The sequence below is a fragment of the Hippocampus comes genome, unplaced genomic scaffold (genome assembly GCF_001891065.2).
Source record: "Hippocampus comes isolate QL1 unplaced genomic scaffold, H_comes_QL1_v1.1 scaffold65, whole genome shotgun sequence".
In the NCBI taxonomy this organism is placed as follows: Eukaryota; Metazoa; Chordata; class Actinopteri; order Syngnathiformes; family Syngnathidae; genus Hippocampus; species Hippocampus comes.
Window position 1 is genome coordinate 79,233 of NW_017804749.1, and position 21,063 is coordinate 100,295.

Below are 21,063 nucleotides of genomic sequence, written 5' to 3' on the forward strand. Positions count from 1 at the left end.
TTACTATACTATGTCGTTTTTTTCGTGCTAAAATCGCCTTACTATACTATGTCGTTTTTTTCGGCTAAAAACGGCTTACTATACTATGTCGTTTTTTTTTTTTTTCGGCTAAAAACGCCTTACTATACTATGTCGTTTTTTTCGTGCTAAAATCGCCTTACTATCCTATGTCGTTATTTTCGGCTAAAAACAGCTTCCTATACTATGTCGTGTTTTTCGGCTAAAAATGATTTACTATACATGGGCGTTTATTTCGGCTAAAAATGCCTGACTATACTATGTCATTTTTTTTCGTGCTAAAATCGCCTTACTATCCGATGTCGTTTTTTTCGGCTCAAAATGCCTTACTATACTCTGTCGTTTTTTTCGTGTTAAAAACGCCTTACTATACGATGTCGTTTTTTTCGGCTCAAAATGCCTTACTATACTCTGTCGTTTTTTTCGTGTTAAAAACGCCTTACTATACGATGTCGTTTTTTTCGGCTCAAAATGCCTTACTATACTCTGTCGTTTTTTTCGTGTTAAAAACGCCTTACTATACGATGTCGTTTTTTTCGGCTCAAAATGCCTTACTATACTCTGTCGTTTTTTTCGTGTTAAAAACGCCTTACTATACGATGTCGTTTTTTTCGGCTCAAAATGCCTTACTATACTCTGTCGTTTTTTTCGTGTTAAAAACGCCTTACTATACGATGTCGTTTTTTTCGGCTCAAAATGCCTTACTATACTCTGTCGTTTTTTTCGTGTTAAAAACGCCTTACTATACGATGTCGTTTTTTTCGGCTCAAAATGCCTTACTATACTCTGTCGTTTTTTTCGTGTTAAAAACGCCTTACTATACGATGTCGTTTTTTTCGGCTCAAAATGCCTTACTATACTCTGTCGTTTTTTTCGTGTTAAAAACGCCTTACTATACGATGTCGTTTTTTTCGGCTCAAAATGCCTTACTATACTCTGTCGTTTTTTTCGTGTTAAAAACGCCTTACTATACGATGTCGTTTTTTTCGGCTCAAAATGCCTTACTATACTCTGTCGTTTTTTTCGTGTTAAAAACGCCTTACTATACGATGTCGTTTTTTTCGGCTCAAAATGCCTTACTATACTCTGTCGTTTTTTTCGTGTTAAAAACGCCTTACTATACGATGTCGTTTTTTTCGGCTCAAAATGCCTTACTATACTCTGTCGTTTTTTTCGTGTTAAAAACGCCTTACTATACGATGTCGTTTTTTTCGGCTCAAAATGCCTTACTATACTCTGTCGTTTTTTTCGTGTTAAAAACGCCTTACTATACGATGTCGTTTTTTTCGGCTCAAAATGCCTTACTATACTCTGTCGTTTTTTTCGTGTTAAAAACGCCTTACTATACGATGTCGTTTTTTTCGGCTCAAAATGCCTTACTATACTCTGTCGTTTTTTTCGTGTTAAAAACGCCTTACTATACGATGTCGTTTTTTTCGGCTCAAAATGCCTTACTATACTCTGTCGTTTTTTTCGTGTTAAAAACGCCTTACTATACGATGTCGTTTTTTTCGGCTCAAAATGCCTTACTATACTCTGTCGTTTTTTTCGTGTTAAAAACGCCTTACTATACGATGTCGTTTTTTTCGGCTCAAAATGCCTTACTATACTCTGTCGTTTTTTTCGTGTTAAAAACGCCTTACTATACGATGTCGTTTTTTTCGGCTCAAAATGCCTTACTATACTCTGTCGTTTTTTTCGTGTTAAAAACGCCTTACTATACGATGTCGTTTTTTTCGGCTCAAAATGCCTTACTATACTCTGTCGTTTTTTTCGTGTTAAAAACGCCTTACTATACGATGTCGTTTTTTTCGGCTCAAAATGCCTTACTATACTCTGTCGTTTTTTTCGTGTTAAAAACGCCTTACTATACGATGTCGTTTTTTTCGGCTCAAAATGCCTTACTATACTCTGTCGTTTTTTTCGTGTTAAAAACGCCTTACTATACGATGTCGTTTTTTTCGGCTCAAAATGCCTTACTATACTCTGTCGTTTTTTTCGTGTTAAAAACGCCTTACTATACGATGTCGTTTTTTTCGGCTCAAAATGCCTTACTATACTCTGTCGTTTTTTTCGTGTTAAAAACGCCTTACTATACGATGTCGTTTTTTTCGGCTCAAAATGCCTTACTATACTCTGTCGTTTTTTTCGTGTTAAAAACGCCTTACTATACGATGTCGTTTTTTTCGGCTCAAAATGCCTTACTATACTCTGTCGTTTTTTTCGTGTTAAAAACGCCTTACTATACGATGTCGTTTTTTTCGGCTCAAAATGCCTTACTATACTCTGTCGTTTTTTTCGTGTTAAAAACGCCTTACTATACGATGTCGTTTTTTTCGGCTCAAAATGCCTTACTATACTCTGTCGTTTTTTTCGTGTTAAAAACGCCTTACTATACGATGTCGTTTTTTTCGGCTCAAAATGCCTTACTATACTCTGTCGTTTTTTTCGTGTTAAAAACGCCTTACTATACGATGTCGTTTTTTTCGGCTCAAAATGCCTTACTATACTCTGTCGTTTTTTTCGTGTTAAAAACGCCTTACTATACGATGTCGTTTTTTTCGGCTCAAAATGCCTTACTATACTCTGTCGTTTTTTTCGTGTTAAAAACGCCTTACTATACGATGTCGTTTTTTTCGGCTCAAAATGCCTTACTATACTCTGTCGTTTTTTTCGTGTTAAAAACGCCTTACTATACGATGTCGTTTTTTTCGGCTCAAAATGCCTTACTATACTCTGTCGTTTTTTTCGTGTTAAAAACGCCTTACTATACGATGTCGTTTTTTTCGGCTCAAAATGCCTTACTATACTCTGTCGTTTTTTTCGTGTTAAAAACGCCTTACTATACGATGTCGTTTTTTTCGGCTCAAAATGCCTTACTATACTCTGTCGTTTTTTTCGTGTTAAAAACGCCTTACTATACGATGTCGTTTTTTTCGGCTCAAAATGCCTTACTATACTCTGTCGTTTTTTTCGTGTTAAAAACGCCTTACTATACGATGTCGTTTTTTTCGGCTCAAAATGCCTTACTATACTCTGTCGTTTTTTTCGTGTTAAAAACGCCTTACTATACGATGTCGTTTTTTTCGGCTCAAAATGCCTTACTATACTCTGTCGTTTTTTTCGTGTTAAAAACGCCTTACTATACGATGTCGTTTTTTTCGGCTCAAAATGCCTTACTATACTCTGTCGTTTTTTTCGTGTTAAAAACGCCTTACTATACGATGTCGTTTTTTTCGGCTCAAAATGCCTTACTATACTCTGTCGTTTTTTTCGTGTTAAAAACGCCTTACTATACGATGTCGTTTTTTTCGGCTCAAAATGCCTTACTATACTCTGTCGTTTTTTTCGTGTTAAAAACGCCTTACTATACGATGTCGTTTTTTTCGGCTCAAAATGCCTTACTATACTCTGTCGTTTTTTTCGTGTTAAAAACGCCTTACTATACGATGTCGTTTTTTTCGGCTCAAAATGCCTTACTATACTCTGTCGTTTTTTTCGTGTTAAAAACGCCTTACTATACGATGTCGTTTTTTTCGGCTCAAAATGCCTTACTATACTCTGTCGTTTTTTTCGTGTTAAAAACGCCTTACTATACGATGTCGTTTTTTTCGGCTCAAAATGCCTTACTATACTCTGTCGTTTTTTTCGTGTTAAAAACGCCTTACTATACGATGTCGTTTTTTTCGGCTCAAAATGCCTTACTATACTCTGTCGTTTTTTTCGTGTTAAAAACGCCTTACTATACGATGTCGTTTTTTTCGGCTCAAAATGCCTTACTATACTCTGTCGTTTTTTTCGTGTTAAAAACGCCTTACTATACGATGTCGTTTTTTTCGGCTCAAAATGCCTTACTATACTCTGTCGTTTTTTTCGTGTTAAAAACGCCTTACTATACGATGTCGTTTTTTTCGGCTCAAAATGCCTTACTATACTCTGTCGTTTTTTTCGTGTTAAAAACGCCTTACTATACGATGTCGTTTTTTTCGGCTCAAAATGCCTTACTATACTCTGTCGTTTTTTTCGTGTTAAAAACGCCTTACTATACGATGTCGTTTTTTTCGGCTCAAAATGCCTTACTATACTCTGTCGTTTTTTTCGTGTTAAAAACGCCTTACTATACGATGTCGTTTTTTTCGGCTCAAAATGCCTTACTATACTCTGTCGTTTTTTTCGTGTTAAAAACGCCTTACTATACGATGTCGTTTTTTTCGGCTCAAAATGCCTTACTATACTCTGTCGTTTTTTTCGTGTTAAAAACGCCTTACTATACGATGTCGTTTTTTTCGGCTCAAAATGCCTTACTATACTCTGTCGTTTTTTTCGTGTTAAAAACGCCTTACTATACGATGTCGTTTTTTTCGGCTCAAAATGCCTTACTATACTCTGTCGTTTTTTTCGTGTTAAAAACGCCTTACTATACGATGTCGTTTTTTTCGGCTCAAAATGCCTTACTATACTCTGTCGTTTTTTTCGTGTTAAAAACGCCTTACTATACGATGTCGTTTTTTTCGGCTCAAAATGCCTTACTATACTCTGTCGTTTTTTTCGTGTTAAAAATGCCTTACTATACGTGGTTGTTTTTTTCCGGCTAAAAATTTCGTCCAAAAACGCCTTACTATACATGGTTGTTTTTTTCGGTGAAAAATGCCGAACTATACATGGTCGTTTTTTTCGGCTAAAAATTTCGTCCAAAAACGCCTTACTCTACATGGTCATTTTTTTCGGCTAAAAACGCCTTTCTATACATGGTCGTTTTTTTCATCTAAAAACACCTTACTATACATGGTCGTTTTTTTTCGGCTAAAAACGCCTTACTATACATGGTCGTTTTTTCAGCTAAAAATGCCTGTATACTAAGGCGTTTTTTCACTGAAAAAAACCTGACCATGTATCGTAAGGCGTTTTGAGCCGAAAAAAACGACCACGTATAGTCAGGCGTTTTTAACTAAAAAAACCCGACCATGTGTGGTGGGGCTCACAACTGTCACTGTCTTGAGCTCCACGTTGCTTCCGCCTCAATAACACCAGATGCGTAGATTGTGGATTTTTCTCTATTTTATTTATCTGCAACACAGTGTGGCTGAAGTTATGGTCAATTCGCATTCGGCCGTTGGTATGACCCGCGACTTCCCTGTAGCTCTGACTTAACAAAACATCATCCATTACAAAACAAAATGCACAACAAATCAAAATACACAACATGGGTGATCGTATATTTACTATTTACAGAAAAGGGGAAAAAATTCAGATTCACTAATTACTTAATTATTTACAGGTTGTCACTAAACGCACCACACGCAGCAGAAACGGCTGCGCAATGAACAATAATGGCGGCCGCGACGAACTTCAGACACACGCCAGTAACGCAAACAGCCAAATGAAAAACGACACGAACAACTATATACAGTAAAACTGAAAAGAAACAAATATCACCTGCAACACAGTGTGGCTGAAGTTATGGTCAAGTCGCATTCGGTCGTTGGTATGACTGCGCAACAGAAAAACAATTTCAAATCAACTGAAACAGTAAAAACTTTCACTCAGCAAAACGAAAATTAAATAACAATACAAAAAGCAATGTGGACTCAGAACAAATCAGAGAACTAATTAAACACATCGCACCGTAGAAAAAGAAAAACAAAGTGAGATATTGTCATAAATTATAAATGAGTCCGGACCGTCAACGACATGGGACTTACCCTTCGACACGCCCTTCGCTCTGACTGAGCTCCGGCGGGAAGCTGGTGTCACGCCGTGCGCTGTTGCGTCACTTCCGTCATTATTTAACAAGCTTAACATATCACTCCGTTACACATGTATAGTAAGAAGTTTTGAGCCGAAAAAAATTGACCATGTTTATTTAAGTGTGTCAACATGTGTGCAAGGAGAATAGCAGAAAACGAGGATGAACTTTGTGGAGCAAAAGAGGACCATGAACGACAATGTCAACGACTGGACGCTTTTTTCAAGACCCCCGAACTGCATTGTACCTCGCCGGTTTGTTCACACTCACTTGTTTCGGAAATGCAGTTATTTTGAAATGGCAAACTTTGGGCAGGCTGGCATACACGCAGGAATGTTATTAAAATAAACATACAGCAGTTGCTTTCTGCATACATAAAAATGGCAGTGATTGCTTGAGAAATTCAATAACGATTTAATATAATAATTTATAATCTCAACAAAAATGAGGCTGACATTTCTTTCTCGAATTCAGGTTTCAAATTTAGTGTTTTACGTGATACTCTGCTTCCACCCTGTGGCCGCAAGTGAAATTACATAACTTCAAATTCTTGACGCAGTTTTTCACATTGGTTTGTTGGAAACATCTGACATACAGGTAGGATACCATACACATGGGTAATTTTATAATAGGGACTTTTAAATTAAATGTAAAGGTAAGACCAAATGCTTTTTAATTTAAAAAAAGGACTTTAGAAGCAAAAAAAAACAAAATAAAATAAACAGCAACAACAATGAACTTGACCTTGAATTAAGTTTTTTTTCTTACTATCACATTGTTGAACAGTGTGGAATCGATTGAAGCATAATTCATGAATCCAACCTGAAAAACTGAGTAGCTCATTTTTTTGAAGAGTTGTATTTTATTCAGGATCATATTTACACTTTTCCATCTCAAAATCAGAAGTCAAAGTTTATTCTGAGTCTATTTCTATCACTCATTTCCTTATTTGATATGCTTAGCACAAAATCACTGGACAAAGATGCAATACTAAGGGTTTTGTCATGAGTCGTAAATCTAAACATTTGTCCACAGAAGACTTTTGAGAAGGTATGTAAAATGCAAGAAGATATACAAAACGCAAGAAGGGAGATGGAATTTACAAATGTGAAGCGTCTTGCAGGACAACCAGAACAATTTCATGGCAAACAATTCAAAGACCTAAGATATACTGTCGGGATGTACTACTTTCACTGATCACTTCTACAGTTACCAACACATTTGTGTCTCTTAATTTTGCCCTTTTGATAGAATCTTTCACCACAATCTAAGCAGGCAAAAGGTTTCTCACCCGTGTGGATTCGTGTGTGACTTGTTAAGGTTCCCTTCTGAGAGAACCTTTGCCCACAAACTGAGCAGGGAAAAGGTTTTTCACCAGTGTGCGTCCTTGTGTGACTTGTTAAGGTTCCCTTCTGAGAGAATCGCAGGCCACAAACTGAGCAAGCAAATGGCTTCTCACCGGTGTGTGTTCTTGAATGACTTCTTAAGGATGCCTTTTTAGAGAATTTCTGACCACACACTGAGCAATCAAAAGGTTTCTCCCCAGTGTGTGTTCTTACATGTGATGTCAAAACGTGTCTACGAGAAAATCTCTGACCACAAACTGAACAGGCAAAAGGTTTCTCTCCGGTGTGTGTTCTTGTGTGTGTTGTCAACGCATGTCGACGAGAGAATCTTTGACCACATATTGAGCAGACAAAAGGTTTCTCTCCAGTGTGGGTTGCGGTGTGACTTATTAGGTTTCCCTTATGAGAGAATCTTTGACCGCAAACTGAGCATGCAAATGGTTTTTCTCCAGTATGTGTTTTTGTGTGTTTTGTCAAAGTACCATTTTCAGAGAAACTTAGACCACATATTGAGCAGACAAAAGGTTTCTCTCCGGTGTGGGTTCTCAAGTGACTTTTTAAGTATCCCTTATGTGAGAATCTTTGGCCACATAATGAGCATGAAAAAGGTTTCTCCCCAGTGTGAGTTCTTGTGTGATATACTAAGGGTCCCTTCTGAGTGAATCTTTGACCACAAACTGAGCAGGCAAAAGGCTTTTCCCCAGTGTGTGTTCTCGTGTGCCTCCTTAGGTTTCCTTTTTCAGAGAATCTCTGACCACAAACTGAGCAGGGAAAAGGTTTCACGCCAGTGTGGCTAATCATATGACTTTTTAAACGGCTCTTAAAACCAAATGTTTTCCCACACTGAGAACACTTCCAGCGTTTCTTGGCACTGTGCCATTTTGTATCATCTTCAGACTCTTCTTCATCATCATAATCATTAGTATTGTCATCACCATCTTCCTCCTCCTCATCATGAGAGTGTGGTGTTGCATCATCGCTATCTGATAGTGGCGCTATGAGTCCACCTGCTTGTGATCGTCCACAGTGGTCTCCATCAGTTTCTGTTGTCATGTGTTGACTCAAGGTGCTGCTGCTGCTTGAAGGCTCCGAGCCTCTGCTCTCCTCGCTTTGACTTTCATCGTCATCTTCACCCATCAAAGGGACATCAGTCAATAGAACCTTGATGATGTTCTCTTGCTCTTCCTCTTTAATGTAAAGGAACTCTTCCCCCTCCTCTTTGATTTGGGAGGGCTCTTTATCCTTCACTTCCTCTTTAATCTGTGGGAACTCGGATCGCAGGTCTGACGAAGACGGATAGATATCTTCATTGACATCTGCAAAACACAAAAAACAAACACGCTAAGTGAAAATCTCATTTCTTGATTTGTAACCTCCTCTATTCTTGGTCCTCTGTGTTTACATGTTAGTGACTCCATCCTCAGATCCAATTGAGGAGACGAGAACAACAGAGAAGCTTGGAGCAAAGAGTGAAAAATTGTAGATGTTAAAACTCAATGCCACCATTCCATGGAGTTATAGATGTCACATCATTGATACGTCTCAATTAACTCAGGTTCCGAATTATTATCACAGCCCGGAACAATATTTGTCCACTGCAGTGTTTAACACACAAACATTTGTTGCAGCAAACGGATTCAGTCAGGGGGGACTTCCTTGGAAGATGCCTAAGGTTTGAGGTCACGTTAAACTAAAAAACGACCAAAACAATGCTAATAATGCATTGCCACTGTTCTTTGTTTTTAATAGTGTGTATATAGGATATGATGTCTATAAGTTACGCTCAAACATAAATTTATATGAACATATGTAAAGAGAATCGATGCTTTGTGTTGTTTATATTTGGGACACAAACTATCATGAATGAGCTACTAGTGTATCAACCTTTTAGACGCCTTTTTTTTCAATGTGTTACTCATAACGTCAAACAGTGCCCGTAAATAAACTAGGGATTATAGTTCAGGTTTTAATATTTAAGTAAGAGTGAGAAGTGAACAAACCTGCCGTGTGTGACCCGACTTGAGGCTTCTTGAAAACACCATCCAGTTGTTGATGACATAGTCGATCGTTGTCCTTTTTGGATGCACAAAGTTCCTCCTCGTACTCTGCTGTCCTTCTTGCACACATTTTCACAAGATCACAACACCTTACGCTCACACTTGATCTTCGTTTAGCGACGTGTGGCTCACAAACGAGTCGTTCGTATCGGCTAGCACTCTAGGCTAAGCTAAACGAGGCCGATATGCTTGGAAGTGCACAGAGACGAATTTGACCAAAAACGAGGATTTATAGAATGTTATATTAGTCCAGTGAAGTAGTGGCGGGCGGACTATGTGGAGAATTCTGTTCGTAGTATAATAATAAGCATTTGTGAAGCGTGTGCAGGAAAAGTATCTGATACGTAAAATTAACATGTTCGGCGTGTCAAAGCACAATCTTTTCTACGCATGCGCAACAAGTCGGCCATTTTAGCAGACTACGGCAACCACACTATGTCAAAAGGTTTAAGGAATGAAATCACACTTGAATCTTTATAGGAGCCTTGGGATTGAGGATACAGTGTCCATTTGCGGGATAGTCATTACACTGGATTGAAATTAAATAAATAACATAGGAAGAAGCCGCTGCAAGTTTAGGCACCGTTGGAACATTTAATTCATTTTGTGATTCTTTCACATACTGCTCGAGCATTAATGTCACACTCTAGGCCCGGGAACCAGATCTGGCTCACTGCACCAGTTTATGTGGCCCACTAAAGTCATTAAAATACATCCATTTGATTTCTTGCAAAATAGGTTTGTTCTTTTCATGGCATTTTGCTTCACTTGTAATTATTACAAACGTCACGCCGCTCTATCAAATTCAGTACACTGTAAATAAATGTGACAAGGAATTTATAGACCAGTGAACCTTTCACAACAAAGTTACACCACAGTGCGTTTTTAGATGTGTTTTTAAGCTCCCCTTAAATGTAAACCGTTGATCACAAACTGAGCAGGCAAAGGGTTTCTCACCAGTGTGTGTTCTTGTATGTTTTCTTAAGCTTAATTTATCAGAGAATTGTTGATCACAAACTGTGCACTCACAAGGTTTTTCAACAGTGTGTGTTTTTGTATGATGTATTAAGCTTTCCTTACAAGAGAATCTTTGACCACAAACTGAACAGACAAAAATTATTTCACCGGGGTGGCTTCTCGTGTGGATTCTTAAAAGTCTCTCTCGAGTGAATCGTTCACCACAAACTAAGCATGAAAACTGCTTAGCTGCAGTGTGTGTTGTTACATGACGTGTTAAGGTTACCTTGTAAGTGAATCTTTCACAACAAACTGGACAGGTAAAAGGTTTTTCACCCGTGTGTATTCTCATGTGTATTCTCAAATTATGCTTCTCTGCAAATCTTTTACTACAATCTTTGCAAGAAAAAGGTTTCTCTCCAGTGTGTGTTTTTATGTGTATTCTTAAATTTTGCTTTTCAGAGAATATATCACCACAAAATGAGCAGGCAAAAGTTTTCTGATTCGTGTGTCTTCTTGCATGCATTCTTAGGTTTCCCTTTTCTGAGAATCTTTTACCACACACCGAGCAAACAAAAGGTTTCTCTCCAGTGTGCGTTCTTGTGTGTGCTGCCAAATGCTGTGTTTGAGTGAAGCCTTTACCGCAAACTGAGCAGGCAAAAGGTTTCTCTCCAGTGTGTGTTCTTGTGTGTGCGGCTAAATTCTGCGTTTGAGTGAATCTTTTACCACAAACTGAGCATGCATATGGTTTCGCTCCGGTATGTATTCTCATGTGTCGTTTCAAATCCGATTTATAAGCTAAAGTTTTCCCGCACTGTGAACATTTCCAGCGTTTGCTGTCAGCGTGAGAGGTCTTATCACCTTCAGCCCGTTCGTCATCAGTGTGAGGGGAGTGTAACAATGCGTCATCAGTATCTGATAGTGGTGCCAAGAGGCTGTGTTCTTGTGGTCCTCCACGGTGGTCTCCATCACCTTCCGTATTCATGTATTGACTTGAGCTGCTGTTTGGAGGCTCCGCCCTTCTGTTCTCTTCACATTGACCTTCAGTTTCACTCTTCAAAGGGCCACCAGTCAGTGGCATCTTGGTCATATCCTCTTCTGCCTTTTCCTCTTTAATGTGCGGAGGCTCTTCCTCCTCCTCCTCCTCTTTTATGTATAGGGGCCCTGGTGTCCCTTCCTCCATATTATGAAGGGGTGCCGGGTGCTCCTCTTCTTTTATGTGCACGGGCTTTCCCGCTTCCTCAATGCGGTGGTGCTCTGTCTCCTCTTTGTCTTTATCGTAGAGGGGCTCTGGCTGTAATTCCTCTTTCATGTGAAGTGGCTCTGGTTCATCACCTTCCTTAATGACTGGGTGCTCTTTGTCCTCTATTTGCTCCTTGATGTGAGGGGAACTTGACTCATTCTGGCCAGGATGAAGAGTTTCACTGATTTCTGCAAAACACAAAAATAGAAAATAAGCAAGGCTTGGTCTTGTAAATTTTCGCTGTGACTTGCATGTTCTGTAGTACCGTTTATATTGAAGGATATTCGTTGTATGCATAGTACAAGGTGACCCTAGAATGCACCTCCATTGGAGCCAGAAGCCAGTCCAAACTGTAGGTTTGAGTGCAGCAGAACAGTGGTGAAATGTACGGTGTGTGTGACAGAGGAGTTTAGGGCTGCCATCTAATGATTATTTGAATAATCCATTGCTCTGTCAATTGTTGAAAATGTTTTAATTAATGACTGAAATGGAAAAATATCTTTAAAAATGTTTAAATGTGCATTACTTTATTAAAAACAGGACATTATTTCAAACTGACAGAGCAGAAAATGCAAACATGATCAATTACTGATTTGGTCTACAAGTCAGAAAATATGCCAAAATTATCTTTCCCCCCCATCCCCCAAAGCAAAAGCTATGAATTTAGCAAGATATGTCTCAGCACTTTTTAAACTTGCACATTCATATCACACATATAAACTTGAATTGTTCACAATAGAGCTTTATTTTTGAAAACCTCATGAACATACATTTCCACACGATTGTCTGATATGGCATCAGGCTGAGGCAGATGACCCAAAATGCTGAATATTGCCGGCGCAACTCTGTCTACTCCTACATTTATAATAAAACAAAGTTTTGACATCTTGGACTTCAGTTCCCCTTCAAGAAGGCACACAAAATACAAGAGACGGGGCCGTTCAAAATCGGTGTCATCTAAGGACATTCACTACTCCACATTTCATTCAACGCTTCATTGATGAGTGCTATTCTCACCAGCACACTTGTGTCTCTTAACTTGACCCTTCTGAGAGAACCTTTGACCACAAACCCTGCAGTCAAAAGGTCTCTCACCCGTGTGTATTCTTTTGTGTATTTTTAAATAACCCTTCTGAGTAAATCTTTGGCCACAAACTGAGCAGGGAAAAGGTTTCTCACCAGTGTGGATTCTTGTGTGTATTTTTAAATAACCCTTCTGAGTAAATCTTTGGCCACAAACTGAGCAGGGAAAAGGTTTCTCACCAGTGTGGGTTCTCATGTGCATTCTTAAAATTCCTTTTCGAGAGAACGTCTTTCCGCAATCCGAGCAGGCGAATGGTTTCTCACCAGTGTGGGTTCTTGTATGCGTTTTTAAGCTCTCTTTTCTTGAGAACGTTTGACCACAAACGGAGCAGGCAAAAGATTTTTCACCGGAGTGTGTTATGGCGTGTAATTTTAGGTTTCCCTTTTCAGAGAATCTTAGGCCGCACACCGAGCAAACAAAAGGCTTCTCTCCAGTGTGAGTTCTTGTGTGTGTTGTCAAATGACTTCCTTGAAAGTATCTTTTACCACAAATTGAGCAAGCGAAAGGTTTCTCACCAGTGTGTGTTCGACTGTGTGTTGCCAGGTGGGTTGTTTGAGAGAATCTTTTACCACAAACTGGGCAGACAAAAGGCTTCTCCCCGGTGTGTGTCCTTGTGTGTTTGGTCAAGCTGCTTTTAGAGGAAAACGTTTTTCCACACTGAAAACATTCCCACGGTTTGTTGTCACTGTAGGACGCCTTATTGCTTTCAGTCTGTTCATCATCATCATCGTCAGTGATATGGGACTGTGATGTTCTGTCATGAATATCCGATACCGGACCTAAGAGATTATGTGTTCTTATGTGTGCTGTCAAATTGGCTCTTCGGGTAAATCTTTGACCACAAACTGAGCAGGAAAAATCTTTTTCGCCACTGTGCGTTTTTATATGCGTTGTCAAATGGGTTGTTTGAGAGAATGATTTCCCACAAACCACACATGCGAAAGGCTTTTCTCCGGTGTGGGTTCTCGTATGTGTTGCCAAATGGGTTGTTTGAGAGAATCTTTTACCACAAACTGAGCAGGCAAAAGGTTTCTCCCCAGTGTGTGTTCGCTGGTGTCGTTTCAAATCCCACTTATAAGCAAACATTTTCCCACATTGAGAACATTTCCAATGTTTGTTGTCAATATGAGCTGTCTTATCACATTCAGACTGTTCCTCATCGTCAGTGTGAGAAGCGTGCGACCTCGCGTCTTCACTATCTGATAGTGGAGCAAAGAGGCTGTCTGCTTGTGATCCTGTACAGTAGTTTCCATCACCTTCTGTTATGTGTCGGCTTGAAGTGCTGCTTGGAGACTCCGACTCACTGTTGTCCGCAGTTTGACCTTCATCTTCACTCTTTACAGGAACACTCATCGATGCGACGTCCTCGCCCTCCTCTTCCTCTTTAATGTGGTGAGGCACTTCCTCCGCTTCGATGATGTGGGGAGCCTCCTCCTCCTCTTGCTCTTTAATGAAGGGAGACACTGGTTGCTCTTCCTCTATGTCGTGAGAATGTGTTGGTGCCTCTTGAATATTTGGAAGCTTTTGCCTTTCCCCTTTAACATGGGGGTGCTCTGTGTCCGTTTTAATGAATGGCTGTTCCCATTCCTCTTCTTTAATGTGGGGGGAAACTTTGTTCTCCGCTAGTTTCTTAATGCGGAGGGGCTTTTGATGAAGATCGACATTGACATCTGCAAGATAGGAGAATAGAATAAAAAACATGGTTTAGTAATGCCAGTTCTGATGTTGTGATTTTGAATTATTGTTCATATTTAAGGTAATTATTAGAAATGTCACGATTTTTTATTTAGTTTATTGTTTTTTATCGTTATCGTTCAGAATTACTCCTCGAAAACAATGAGAGAATGATAGCATCAGATGCACCCACATACTTTGTTTTTGAATGCTAATGTTATATTTAAGTTACATTAAACGTGATGTATAGAGCAGCCGGGTAAATGTACAAACACAAGAATGTTGTTTACAAATAAAATTCGTTTGTGAGTGCAAAAAGTGAACAAACCTGCTCTTTGAAAGCCAACTCGAGCCTTCTTGACAACAGCGTCCAGGCGCTCGTTCTTCTCTTTGGTACCATTAAGTTCCTCCTCGTACTGCGCTGTTCTTCTTGCACACATTTTCACACGACATTCACAGCATTTGATCTCTGCTTTGCGATTAGTTGCTCTCAGCTGCGTCTCTTTGTTAGCGGGTAGCAAGATGAGCTATCCTAAGCTAACACAGGCTAGGCCAGGCTACAAAGCTTCACCGTGCACCGAGACGAGTGTATCTGAATGCGGATGACTTAAAGAACGACGGTTTCGTCCAGTAAAATGACGGGCGTACTGTGTCGAGACTTCGGGAAGCTCATCGGGAACAATTTCATGAAGGTTAAAAGAAGCGCTTGGCCGCGAGGGTGGCACGAGACATAGACGTATGCGGAAGTAGCTTTGAAGTGGAAATTTTACAGCTAACTAACGACGCGCATGCGCAGCCAGTCGGCCATATTTGATCCTAAACTACGGGACAACACAAAGACAAAATAAGGCACCAAATATACAGTATGTACTTTGTTGCGGTCCAAAATATGCACACAAGAACGCACACAGGAGAGAAATGGTTCTGTAATTGCAATAGATTATTTTTGTTGAGTAGTAATCCAATCCCTACTAATAAAAAAAAAATAAGCTGCTTTTTAAACAAATCAAGCAATCATTACAGGACAACAACATAATTACGACGTTTGGAAAAAAATCCTCTCCAGAAGGAGTGGGTGGCTCTTAAAAGAGCCGTTTAGTTGGGGTGAAGGAGTGCCAGCTTATTTGGAGCTGGTGTATTTGGTGACAGCTTTGGTACCCTCAGACACGGCGTGCTTTGCCAGCTCACCAGGCAGCAGGAGCCGAACGGCGGTCTGGATCTCTCTGGAAGTGATGGTGGAGCGCTTGTTGTAGTGGGCCAGACGCGAAGCCTCGGAGGCGATGCGCTCGAAAATGTCGTTGACGAAGGAGTTCATGATGCTCATAGCCTTGGACGAGATGCCGGTGTCAGGGTGAACTTGCTTCAGCACCTTGTACACGTAGATGGCGTAGCTCTCCTTCCTCGTCTTTCGCTTCTTCTTGCCGGATTTGCTGACGCTCTTTGCGACGGCTTTCTTGGAACCCTTTTTGGGGGCGGTCTTCGCTGGCTCAGGCATATTGATGTATCTGAATCAAGCTACAGAAACAGTATAACGCACTGAGGGCAAAGCTGGTACTCTTATAGAAAACCTCTGCAAAGAACGGTGTGCTAGCGCCGCGGTCCGATTGGCTGAATTTTTCTCGAATTAGTGGGGCATACAAAGACCCCCTCTTGGGGGTCCCGGCAGGACCTAAAAGAGGACAGTTGGTGTCATTTGGCGGTTGTCCCTTCGTTTTGCAGCGTCAATGGCCACCGCCTCCATTGTGCTCACGGTTGTATTTATTGTAAGCTTATTTAACTATATTATCCCATGGTGGATTTGGCAAGCACCTGTATTTCTTTTTGTTCTGTGGAATATGTGCACTTTCTTCTCCGTTATTCAACCACAGAAGCGTGGAGCACTGCCAAGCAGCAGTTGTCCGTGTAAGGTGGGGAGGATAGGAAGTTTCAACAACTGCTTAAATTGTAACTGGGTGAAAGCCCGTGACCCTTGTGAGAATAAACTGGTTAGAAAATGGATGAATGCTTATTTGCCACTTTTTATATTTCTATCTTTATACTTATTTTTCTTTAGCGATGCAGCTTTGAGTAGTTCTCTATTTTAATGTTCTCTAGATAGATAGGATGTATTGGATATTGACAATGACAACATGCAGTGCGTTTTAACACCACGTACGGGCAGTATGTATGTACCTGTATACATTTAATTGTTTAAGGGAGTAAGGCTCTCCAGAGATAAAGTGGGTGGCTCTTAAAAGAGCCGTTTTGGGATTGGGAAGTGTGTTTCTATTTCGACTTGGCAGCCTTCTCGGTCTTCTTGGGCAGAAGAACGGCCTGGATGTTAGGCAACACGCCGCCCTGGGCGATGGTGACTCCGCCAAGGAGTTTGTTGAGCTCCTCGTCGTTGCGGACGGCCAGCTGCAGGTGGCGGGGGATGATCCTGGTCTTCTTGTTGTCGCGGGCAGCGTTGCCGGCCAACTCCAAGATTTCAGCAGTCAAGTATTCGAGCACGGCCGCCAAATACACGGGGGCACCAGCACCTACGCGCTGGGCATAATTACCTTTACGCAGCAGTCTGTGCACACGACCGACTGGAAATTGCAGACCGGCACGGGAGGAACGGGTCTTAGCCTTTGCTCTGGCCTTGCCTCCAGTTTTCCCTCTTCCGCTCATTGTGTCCCTTCTCTGCAAATCAAAGAAAATGTAGCCCTCGGCGGTAGAAGTCCGGCTTTAATAGCCGCAGAATGCCCGGGGCGTTTGAGTTCGACCAACCAGGAAAGAGGCTTTCAGCGCGCGGAGGGACTTCGTATTTTGGCGGTTCAATTTAAACAGAAGCCCCCCAATTGGCAGCGATCGGTGTGGCAGGGGTTCTCTCTTCCGGGGGGGGGGGGGCTGACCTTCAGTACGAGCTGCGCACCAATCAGGATTGGCTGGCGTAAAGGAGCGTCCCGATTCGTTTGTTCGAGGACACCAGCCTGTGCGCTATTCACGCCAAAATGGTCACTATAAGGCCGAAAGACATCCAGCTGGCCCGTCGTATCCGTGGAGAGAGAGCTGAAGCTTTGACCCAAGGGCTCTTTTTAGAGCCACCACATTTGCAACTAAATGAGACATTTCTGTATTCCTAAAAGCTGCTTTATGTGCATGTCTCAATTAGCGCTTATCCATAGAAAGAATAAAGCAATCCGTTCATTTATAAGGGTTACTATCGAATTGGCTGGAAAAAAGATTTCCAGGACTTCAATTATCAGAACATATTTTTGTCTTCTGCCTTTCACGGTGAAACGTTGTATCATCGTGCACCGTGCACAATAGGTACAGCTACTTTTCAAAGGGCGGAGGCTGGAGTTTCAGTATAATTTCATGGTAAATTGGGTTTCACATGTGCGGTTTTGAAAGTGCGAAACTGTACCAGTCTGGAATTAATCATTTCCAATCTTCCAATGTTCTAAAAGTGCGATTAACTCAATCTCCAACAATAATAATAATAATAATAATAAGGATAAAGTTAGTTCTTTAATCTGTTAATAACGAGCTAGTCCATAATTGCTTTTGGTTCAGCAATGCCTTGAAGCAAATAATAGCTCAACCCCGCCAGCCACAAGCGTCGATAATAGGCGCGGATCTGCATAAGAGTAGTAAAAAGGAAAGCACGCTCTTGAAAGAAGGTGGGTGGCTCTTAAAAGAGCCGTTGTGTTGTTGACCTAAAGTCAATTTACTTTGAGCTGGTATACTTGGTGACAGCTTTGGTACCCTCAGACACGGCGTGCTTGGCCAGTTCGCCAGGCAGCAAGAGGCGCACAGCAGTCTGGATCTCCCGGGACGAGATGGTCGAGCGCTTGTTGTAATGAGCCAGACGAGATGCCTCGGATGCGATGCGCTCAAAAATATCGTTCACGAAGGAGTTCATGATACTCATCGCCTTGGAAGAAATCCCAGTATCGGGATGAACCTGCTTGAGCACCTTGTAGACGTAGATGGCATAGCTTTCCTTCCTCCCCTTCTTTCGTCTACGTCCCGGCTTGCCGGCAGACTTGGTGACTGCTTTCTTTGACCCCTTCTTGGGTGCGGACTTGGCTGGTTCAGGCATGTTGATTCGAGGGTGAGGGTGCAGTTTAGGAACCGGTGTTATTATAGACGCTGTCTTGCAAATCACGCTGTGCAAACGCCACTCTCTGATTGGCTGGAATCAGGATCGCTCACCGGGAGGTTTTACAGGTCAGTTAGAATAGCGGTTTCTGATCACGTGGGTAGAGCCTTTGTTTGTATGGGAAGCGTTACCAAACTACGTTTTATGATGATGAAATGTTACCTTTTTTCAAAGGCACTGTCACTGACTTGTAAATGCTCTCTTGATTAGAATGAGGGCTTTGTAAAATAGTAAACTGCTCACAGTACACCTACATCTCGCTGATGATTGGACAACCAAATCTCCGCTTCAGCTAACCAATGATTGACCTGCAACGGCCTCCATATAATGGATACTCTTGACTCAGGAGGACCCTACGTGTTACACACACATAGAACTGAAATAGAATATTTCCGTCATGTCTGGACGTGGTAAAACCGGTGGTAAAGCTAGAGCCAAGGCCAAGACTCGTTCATCCCGAGCTGGGCTTCAGTTTCCAGTCGGACGTGTACATAGGCTTCTCCGTAAAGGAAATTATGGCGAGCGCATTGGTGCGGGCGCCCCTGTGTATCTGGCGGCCGTCCTCGAATATCTGACCGCCGAAATTCTGGAGTTGGCTGGCAATGCGGCTCCCGACAACAAGAAAACCTTCTACCCAAAAAGACCGAGAAGCCAGCCAAGTCTAAGTAATGAGCAGGGATCTACTCCAACCACCTAAACGGCTCTTTTCAGAGCCACCTACCAATTTCATGAAGAGTACCATTCTGTGTGTATTTAAACCAAGTGGCTTGGTTGTTAAATACTGATAAAATGTTTTGAAAAAACCCATATTTAAATTTGTCCAAAATATATGCATTAACAGCGAAGTACAGGTGGAAATATGTATGTAGAAATATGAGTCAGTGACTATACTTTAGTTCATGGGGGCCATTCCAGAAATCGCAACTAGTATGTGGCCCACTTATGATGAAACTGCTTGCCATCCCTTATGGTAGGCGTTGACGCTAAATACGGATTCAGTATCATAAGTAGAACAACACGATTGTGATAAATACATTTTAAAATAGTCTTATTTCAACATCATCGCTTGTAAAAATGATAGTTGAGTCTTAGAGCTACCAAATGTGTCCAGTGCTTTACTAACATAAGCTGTCGATCTAATTAGTACTCGTGTTTCTAGTATGAAAGCTTCCTTTAATGCGAACAAGGGGAATTGCCAACGTATAAATTCACATCACCCAAAGGAGAACAACTTCAGCACAAGTTGTTCCTGTTACTACAAACAAAGGTAAATATGTTTATACAGGGCATGGGAGAAGGGCTGCTGAGTGACGTTTCTGGTGCACAATTGGGTCAGCTGTCCTCTCTCAGGTCCGCAGTGCTATTTCATAATAAGGGTCTCCTTCATAATAAGGGTCTCCTCAGTAGGTTGAAGGTAATCTGTGTTTTCGCTGACGTGATACAATGTCTGGCAGAGGCAAGGGAGGCAAAGGTTTGGGTAAAGGCGGTGCAAAGCGTCACCGTAAGGTTCTTCGTGACAACATTCAGGGCATCACTAAGCCAGCTATCCGCCGTCTGGCTCGCCGTGGTGGGGTGAAGCGTATCTCCGGTCTCATCTACGAGGAGACTCGCGGGGTCCTCAAGGACTTCCTTGAAAACGTCAGCCGCGACGCCGTAACCTACACGGAACATGCCAAGAGGAAGACGGTGACCGCTATGGATGTCGTGTATGCGCTCAAGAGACAGGGACGCACTCTCTACGGCTTCGGCGGTTGAGTTTTCCATCCGGCGCCGAAACAACACAAAGGTCCTTTTAAGGGCCACACACCAACTCAAAAAGAGCTCTAAGTTCCATGCAAATACTTCTTCGAAGATGGAAGATGATTATGATTTTATCTTGTTGCTGCCCTGCCAATGAAAATGCAGCCCGAATCTAATATATAATTACATGCAGCCAACAGAACAAATTAGGCAAGTTACTGAATTTTGTTGTACATTATAGGTGGCACACTATAACCATGTCTTGCATAAATCTGGAGATAACTTCTCTCAAAACACCCCCATGTATGAGTATGAGAGGAGACGCTGACATGCAGTTTCTCCAATGCCAGATTCATTTTCTGGATAAATCCCCAACATGTGAACACCATGTATTTCTTTTTTGTAAACTGAATTGTTTGGTAGGTCATTACATGATACACTAAACGGCCAAATTCAACAGGAGGATCGACCCTCTGGATGGAGCTCCGTTGCAATTAATTTTACGAAATTAACCCATCCGTCATTCTAATTCAGTTATGGTATTCAAATCTCCATATAAGATTAATAGTGTAATAGCAGTATATAAAATTATAACTATTTTTCTCCTCTGTAATCTAATAAAAGTCTTCCAAGAATAAAGTCTCTTATTCTATGTATTTCCACATCACAAAGCATGAAGCAATGTGTGAAAGTATGCCAAATAAAAATTGTGTGGAGAAAGAGCAAATGATACCATAAGCAAATGATACCATTAAACAATCGAAGATTCAAAATATTCATTTAGAAAGGCGAACTAATGAATCATGGCGGGTAAAAATATTGACAATGAATTGACCGCCTGGGACATATATATTCATTTATTTTAAGTCATTTTTCGTATATTATTATATTTGCCATTTAAATGTATTAAACCAGTGTGTTTGAACCACTGTGGGGTTTTCTTACATTAACAGAATTGGACCAATAATTTTGACCAAATTCTCTCTCTGTACAATAATGATACTGTATATGGTAATAGAATGGAAATACATGTAGCAAATTCATCAAGGGAAAGCAAAACAGTATTTTA

General features: G+C 41.0%; 7 protein-coding genes across 9 annotated transcripts in view; 2 read left to right on the forward strand and 5 right to left on the reverse strand.

Moving 5' to 3' along the window:
* LOC109511059 (gastrula zinc finger protein XlCGF57.1-like) overlaps nt 1-14,940 on the reverse strand; it is a 19,653-nt gene extending 4,713 nt beyond the window's left edge. Inside the window, exons 1-3 of one of the 3 annotated variants that reach the window (XM_019862844.1) lie at nt 14,454-14,940; nt 13,708-13,896; nt 9,738-11,555 (exon numbers count right to left, since the gene is read on the reverse strand). In XM_019862844.1, coding sequence (XP_019718403.1) covers nt 10,024-11,555; nt 13,708-13,896; nt 14,454-14,565 — 1,833 coding nt within the window. In that variant the 5' untranslated portion in view covers nt 14,566-14,940 and the 3' untranslated portion in view covers nt 9,738-10,023. Of the gene's footprint in view, nt 1-9,737; nt 11,556-12,346; nt 14,122-14,453 lie in introns of those variants that run through there. The other 2 variants (XM_019862223.1, XM_019862752.1) reach the window with 2 other exon arrangements.
* LOC109511878 (gastrula zinc finger protein XlCGF57.1-like) lies at nt 6,501-9,568 on the reverse strand. The gene is made up of 2 exons (XM_019863270.1): nt 9,111-9,568; nt 6,501-8,426 (listed from the first exon to the last, which is right to left on the reverse strand). Exons 1-2 carry the CDS (start codon nt 9,235-9,237, stop codon nt 6,955-6,957), a joined length of 1,599 nt encoding a protein of 532 aa, XP_019718829.1. The 5' UTR covers nt 9,238-9,568; the 3' UTR covers nt 6,501-6,954.
* Nucleotides 14,941-15,097: 157 nt separating the features above from the next.
* Nucleotides 15,098-16,079, reverse strand: LOC109512385 (histone H2B 1/2-like). Its single transcript, XM_019864103.1, has one exon. It carries the CDS (start codon nt 15,618-15,620, stop codon nt 15,246-15,248), a length of 375 nt encoding a protein of 124 aa, XP_019719662.1. The 5' UTR covers nt 15,621-16,079; the 3' UTR covers nt 15,098-15,245.
* A 78-nt stretch (nt 16,080-16,157) lies between these two features.
* LOC109512234 (histone H2A) lies at nt 16,158-17,547 on the reverse strand. Its single transcript, XM_019863867.1, has one exon. It carries the CDS (start codon nt 16,775-16,777, stop codon nt 16,391-16,393), a length of 387 nt encoding a protein of 128 aa, XP_019719426.1. The 5' UTR covers nt 16,778-17,547; the 3' UTR covers nt 16,158-16,390.
* A 55-nt stretch (nt 17,548-17,602) lies between these two features.
* LOC109512316 (histone H2B-like) lies at nt 17,603-18,347 on the reverse strand. Its single transcript, XM_019863968.1, has one exon. The coding sequence runs from the start codon at nt 18,192-18,194 to the stop codon at nt 17,820-17,822; it is 375 nt and encodes a 124-aa protein (XP_019719527.1). The 5' UTR covers nt 18,195-18,347; the 3' UTR covers nt 17,603-17,819.
* Nucleotides 18,348-18,496: 149 nt separating this feature from the next.
* LOC109522489 (histone H2A) lies at nt 18,497-18,951 on the forward strand. Its single transcript, XM_019881502.1, has one exon. It carries the CDS (start codon nt 18,652-18,654, stop codon nt 18,949-18,951), a length of 300 nt encoding a protein of 99 aa, XP_019737061.1. The 5' UTR covers nt 18,497-18,651.
* A 174-nt stretch (nt 18,952-19,125) lies between these two features.
* On the forward strand, nt 19,126-20,629 carry LOC109512428 (histone H4-like). Its single transcript, XM_019864238.1, has 2 exons — nt 19,126-20,208; nt 20,345-20,629. Exon 1 carries the CDS (start codon nt 19,698-19,700, stop codon nt 20,007-20,009), a length of 312 nt encoding a protein of 103 aa, XP_019719797.1. The 5' UTR covers nt 19,126-19,697; the 3' UTR covers nt 20,010-20,208; nt 20,345-20,629.
* The last annotated feature ends 434 nt before the right edge of the window (nt 20,630-21,063 follow it).

What these genes read in the sequence shown, in the direction of transcription:
- LOC109511878 (XM_019863270.1), bottom strand. Translation starts at nt 9,237, where the DNA reads ATGTGTGCAAGAAGGACAGCAGAGTACGAGGAGGAACTTTGTGCATCC. An exon ending in AGTCGGGTCACACACGGCAG is followed by an intron (nt 8,427 to 9,110) that starts GTTTGTTCACTT and finishes TGTGTTTTGCAG; the next exon opens with ATGTCAATGAAGATATCTAT.
- LOC109512385 (XM_019864103.1), bottom strand. Translation starts at nt 15,620, where the DNA reads ATGCCTGAGCCAGCGAAGACCGCCCCCAAAAAGGGTTCCAAGAAAGCC.
- LOC109512234 (XM_019863867.1), bottom strand. Translation starts at nt 16,777, where the DNA reads ATGAGCGGAAGAGGGAAAACTGGAGGCAAGGCCAGAGCAAAGGCTAAG.
- LOC109512316 (XM_019863968.1), bottom strand. Translation starts at nt 18,194, where the DNA reads ATGCCTGAACCAGCCAAGTCCGCACCCAAGAAGGGGTCAAAGAAAGCA.
- LOC109522489 (XM_019881502.1), top strand. Translation starts at nt 18,652, where the DNA reads ATGTCTGGACGTGGTAAAACCGGTGGTAAAGCTAGAGCCAAGGCCAAG.
- LOC109512428 (XM_019864238.1), top strand. Translation starts at nt 19,698, where the DNA reads ATGTCTGGCAGAGGCAAGGGAGGCAAAGGTTTGGGTAAAGGCGGTGCA.